Here is a 5,486-nt window from a genome sequence, read left to right as displayed (position 1 = left end):
AGTACCCTGTCCATTCCTGACCCTAGATCGCTAGTCATTCGGCGCTCGCCAGCCGCTATAGAGAACCAAGGAGGCTGTGGGCTGTGGGCTGGGGGGTTCGATGCGGCTCAAAAGAGAGGAAGATTTCCGACCTTTCTGCCAATGACAATCCTCCAACACCACCCCAATAGTCCTATAGCGGTGTATGGCTGCATAGTCGCCAGCAGAGCTGTGACTGATGGTGGGCACAGAATGTTCAAGCCTCTGCAGCTATTCGTGTCTACTATTAATAGGTAGCGTATTTCCGCTCTGCGGATGCTGTTGACAATCGCGTTTCTTTTCTCCAGCTGCTCCACGGCGAGATCGCGACCTTTTTTCATGTTCACCGCGCATCCTAACCCCTATTTCCATCCCTGGAAGAACGACTGGGACGCAAAACAATTCAGGATCCTTCATATGAATGAAATCCTATCACGACCCGTACTTCCCATCGTTCCTGGATCTTCCTCAAGTTGATGATGGCGACATGATGCATCCTATGGGCCTAGACATGGCAGTTCATTCTCCATTCACGGACCAACTTCCCCATGATACGGAGGCCACTTCCCGTCCGGTCGCAACAGAGAGGACTACCCAGCTACAATTCCAACTCTTGATGATGGAGAAATCCGCTAGAGGTTACCCGTACCCTTTCTTGGACGCGGACCATGGAACTACGTACCATGCTGGAGGCATATCAGGAACGGAATTGGATGTCTACCCCCAGGCGCTTCTCAAGGAAAGATATTCATCTCCCAGCGGCCCTTACGGTGGTGATTTGTCGTCAAACACGGAAAGTGATCGCTCCCCTAGTCCGCGATTAGCATGGCGTACATTTGAATGTCTGCCATACAGCGGTGGACACCCCTACCATTGGCCGATGGGGTACGGCCACGACGAGAGTTCAGTGGCTCTAAAAGAAGTTCAACATTATCCAGGTGAGCTGATAAAAAAACGCATGTCGGATACAATAACTTTAAGAAAAAAAAATAGATGATAGCATATGATCAGGTAGATCTTAATGCTGACGAGACAGACGTTATACCCGAGTTTGAGGTCGAACCTGAGACACTCGGACAAAAAGCGGTTGCACACATATATCAGCCTTCGCTTTCGTACCACAACGAAGCCGAAGGAACCGCAGACCCTGACATGGACGCCGATGCGCAGGCTGACGAGGCCCCCTTCGACGAGACGGCGGATAGCGATCCCACATATGCGAGCACTGCGATGCAACCGAAAAGTTCGACATCGCTCTCACGTCGAAAACAAGCGATGAGCAACACTCCGAACCGTGTCCGCAAGCGCGGTCTTCGACGGAATACACCTAGCAAAACCAGCCCCAAGTCCGGGTCCAAGGACGGAGGCGCCAGTCGAAAGTTTGTTTGCAGTTTCCATCACTATGGATGCCCCAGCACCTTTGCATCCAAAAACGAGTGGAAACGTCATGTCACGTCGCAACATTTGCAGCTAGGATTTTACCGGTGTGACATTGAGCCGTGCAAGATTTCGCAGCCAGATGGAAACCGCCAGCCCAATGACTTCAACCGCAAAGATCTCTTCACTCAGCATCTGCGACGGATGCATTCCCCGTGGCCGGCGAGATACGAACCGAAGCCACAGGAAACTAGCGAGTTCGAAAACAGTCTTGAAGAGATCAGGCAGCGATGTTGGCAAACACAGCGGCAGCCGCCCCCTAGAAGCCGATGTGGGTTCTGCGGGCGGATTTTCGCGAGCTGGGAAGAGCGGATGGAGCATGTTGGGAAACACTATGAGCAGCGAGACGTACAGCCGGAGGCAGAAGACCCGGATCTGCGAGAGTGGGCGATCCAGGAGGGGATCATCTGCCCGGACGGAGCGAAGGGGCTGATCTTGTCAAGTATGGTCAGGGTGGACCGACGTGATGGCTGATACCACGACTTTTACATATTTGACGTTCCTTTGCATTTTGATTCCTCTCTCTTTCTTTAAAGTCTGTTCGAGTACCTCGCTTTCTTTTTTTTTTTCAACCAGAGAAAGATGAAACGACATTGATGGGACATGACGGACATGATGAAAGGCTATCTGTATGATATAGGAGTTAATGCTGCTGTCATTTGTCACTCGCATGGTTTGTTTGCAGGCCGTTATCACGGATGGTGGATTCTGGTTCTGATCAGATGGCTGGCAAGAGATCTTGGTCAAAATGGATATAATACAGGACGGATGGGATGAACTGGTTCAATGGGTTTGTTCTATGTACGGAAATCGAATGGAGGACGTTAAAGGTAGGGTTATTTTCTTGCCATGAAATATCGAATGATATGTAGATTGCCGTTTTGACCTCGATCTGACTTGGAATCAAAGGAGTGAAATATCTCCATTCATTCATATCCCCTCCTTAGCAACGAGGGGGGCAGTAGTATGTCATAGGTAGTAGCCTGAAGAGTGCTTCGGCGAGCTCTATCTCTGTTCGGATCCCGGAGACGGACAACCTTGGAGCCTGCTTGACCTGCTTGTATAGTTGACAATTATTGCTTGCTATTGTTCTATTGCCGTGGTAGTTCAGGCTGATTGGACGAAATTCAATTAGGCAGCAATCGTAGATGGTAGGTAATTGTTTAGCTGTCTAGATCTGGTTTCCAACGTCTATTGTAGCCTTATGGAGGAGCAAAGGTGGGAGATTTCTGTTCGTCCGGTTTCGTCCGGCGGGCCAAATAATGCACGCCTTATGCCGGCCACGGGTCTTCCTTGCTCCGACATCCGATTTACCACGGGTGGATCCGACTCCGACTCGGAAACGCTAGCCACATCGGGGCAAACGTGGCCGGGCCACTAGCCCGAAACAGACAAGGCAAGGCACGGCCAGTCCGGCGGGGCGGACTCCGTGCTGCTGCCTGCTGTAGTCAAGAATTGCCAGATCACCGGCGTCGTCTTCTCGATCCGGTCCGTCTTCGTGTCCCTCTTCGTAAACTTCCAGGCGTCCCTTCAGGCTCCCGAGTGACTCATCTTTGCTCACGATGATGGTCACGCGTGATGGCTGAGTCACTGACGAGGTACAGTTTGCTAGCAGCGTCACAAATTGTACAGTCCATGGATATCTCCGTATTTGGAGGACTCTGCACGGAGTACTCTGTACCCAATCAGAGGATTCTGATTGGCTGCAGCAGATCTGACGCAGATTTGGACCGAATGGCGGCAGACCCGCCGACGAACATTATTAGAAGCGAACGTGCAGTGGCTCCTCGCTTATGCCATGGCAATTCCCGGCGCTGCCACTGGCTGGGCCTCCCTAAAGATCCCGCCCGGACGAATTCATCCGCTCAGCCCCCCCGGTGATTCTCGACTTTTCTACCGACGCTTCTTTATATACAGGCAGGCAGCGGTTTTAAATTGATGTGAGGAGACAGGCGTCTCATTTATCTCGTGTCGTACGGTCCGCGACAAGGTGTGGCAAGCGGGCAAAAACACCCACTTCCTCCGTACGCATACTCCTCTTCTATTCACTTCCCCAGAGTCCCGCCATGGTCACGTTGGATGGTTCGACAGAGGTCTCCTCTGTCGACTCCACCAGCATCGAGAAGAAACCTCCGGCTGATCCGGCCATGCCGGTCGCCCAGTCCGACTCGATTGCGGAGAAAGAACTCGCGCACCACCCCCCGACTGAAACAAAAGAGACCAGTCTGGAGACGGCTGAAAAATCCCCGTCCCAAGAACAGCAGCAGCAGCAGCAGCAAGACGAAGAAGAGGAGGAGGACAATCACGAATATCCCGCGAAATGGCGACTGGCGCTGATCACCATTGCGCTGTGTCTGTCCGTGTTGTGCATGGCTTTGGTACGCTGGGCGAATCGTATACACTGTCTGGACGATCAACTGACGGGGTTCTAGGATAACACCATCATCGCAACCGCCATCCCGCGAATAACAGACCAGTTCAAATCCGTCGACGATGTCGGCTGGTACGGTGCCGCCTACCTGCTGACCACCTGCTCCGTGCAGCTCATCTTCGGCAAGCTGTATACCTTCTACTCGCTCAAATGGACCTACCTCACCGCGCTGTTCCTCTTCGAGCTGGGCTCCTTCGTCTGCGGTATCACGCCTACCTCTGTCGGTCTGATTCTTGGTCGGGCTATCGCTGGTCTGGGTGCGGCTGGTATCGTGTCCGGTGCGATGCTGATCATCAGCCGCACCGTTCCTCTGCGCCAGCGGCCCACGTACATGGGTCTTATCGGGGGGATGTACGGCATTGCTTCGGTTGCCGGGCCTCTGTAAGTGCTGCTCTCCACCTTTCAGTGACAATATTCTGACCGAACTCAGCATGGGCGGTGCATTCACGGACCACGTCTCGTGGCGGTGGTGTTTCTATATCAACCTCCCTTTTGGAGCGGTGACCGCGCTGTTCATCATCATCTTCTTCAGACCTCCAGGTGAAAAGAAAAAGGAAGAGCTGTCCTTCATCGGGAAGATTCGTCTTTTGGATCTCGAGGGTGCGGTTCTGTTCATTCCGGGTGTGGTCTGCTTGCTGCTGGCCCTGCAGTGGGGAGGGACCACGTACGCGTGGAACAACGGGCGCATCATTGCGCTGTTCGTGCTGTTTGGCGTCTTGATCATCGGATTCGTCGGGGTGCAGATCTGGAAGCAGGAGAGGGCGACGGTGCCGCCGCGCGTGTTCAAGAACCGGAACGTCTGGTCGTGCTCGTTCTTCGCGGCGTGCTTGGGCGCGTCCTTCTTCATCATGGTCTTCTACCTCCCCATCTGGTTCCAAGCGATCAAGGGCGTTTCGGCCGTCAAGTCCGGTATCATGAACCTGCCGATGATTCTCACCCTGGTCTTCATGTCGATGGCTGCCGGCGCGACCGTCACCGTCGTCGGCTACTACACGCCGTTCATGCTCATGGCGTCTGTGCTGATGAGCGTTGGCGCGGGGATGCTGTCGACATTCAAGGTCAACACGGGTCACCCGGAGTGGATCGGGTACCAGGTTCTGTTCGGCGCGGGCATCGGCTTCGGCATGCAGCAGACGATGGTGGCCATCCAGGCGTCACTGCCGGGGTCGGACATCCCCATCGGCACGGCAGTGATGATGTTCTCGCAGACGCTGGGCGGCGCGCTCTTCATCTCCGTGGGGCAGAACGTGTTCACGAACCGGCTGGTCTCCAACATCGCGGCAACGCACATCGCGGGGCTGAACCCAGCCATGGTGGTCAACATGGGCGCGACGGAGATCCAGTCGCTGATCCCGCAGCAGTTCCTGCCCGCCGTGCTGGCGGCATACAACAAGGCCGTGACGCAGACGTTCTACGTCTCGGTCGCCATGGGCTGTCTGTCGCTGCTAGGCGCGGCCTGTGTGCCTTGGAATTCTGTCAAGGGGAAGAAGATTGTTGCTGCGGCGGCATGAACTGTATAGTATGGTACGGAGTATATATGCATTTATGACAGATAGAGTTCATCTCCCTTCAGTATCAGTATAGATAATGTTTATCTCAC

The 5,486-nt window shown here is 54.0% G+C and overlaps 1 protein-coding gene across 1 annotated transcript; it reads left to right on the top strand.

Annotated features, from left to right (window-relative positions):
* Positions 1 to 3,521: 3,521 nt before the first annotated feature.
* On the top strand, positions 3,522 to 5,397 carry T310_8555 (MFS transporter; the record flags this gene model as incomplete). Its single annotated transcript, XM_013468666.1, has 3 exons — positions 3,522 to 3,833; positions 3,888 to 4,267; positions 4,317 to 5,397. 3 exons carry the CDS (start codon positions 3,522 to 3,524, stop codon positions 5,395 to 5,397), a joined length of 1,773 nt encoding a protein of 590 aa, XP_013324120.1.
* Positions 5,398 to 5,486: the final 89 nt, after the last annotated feature.

The sequence above is a fragment of the Rasamsonia emersonii genome (genome assembly GCF_000968595.1).
Source record: "Rasamsonia emersonii CBS 393.64 chromosome Unknown ctg1118621760856, whole genome shotgun sequence".
Classification (NCBI taxonomy): domain Eukaryota; kingdom Fungi; phylum Ascomycota; class Eurotiomycetes; order Eurotiales; family Trichocomaceae; genus Rasamsonia; species Rasamsonia emersonii.
Note: the sequence above shows the minus strand (reverse complement) of the source record. Positions and strands in the feature narration are given on the sequence as shown.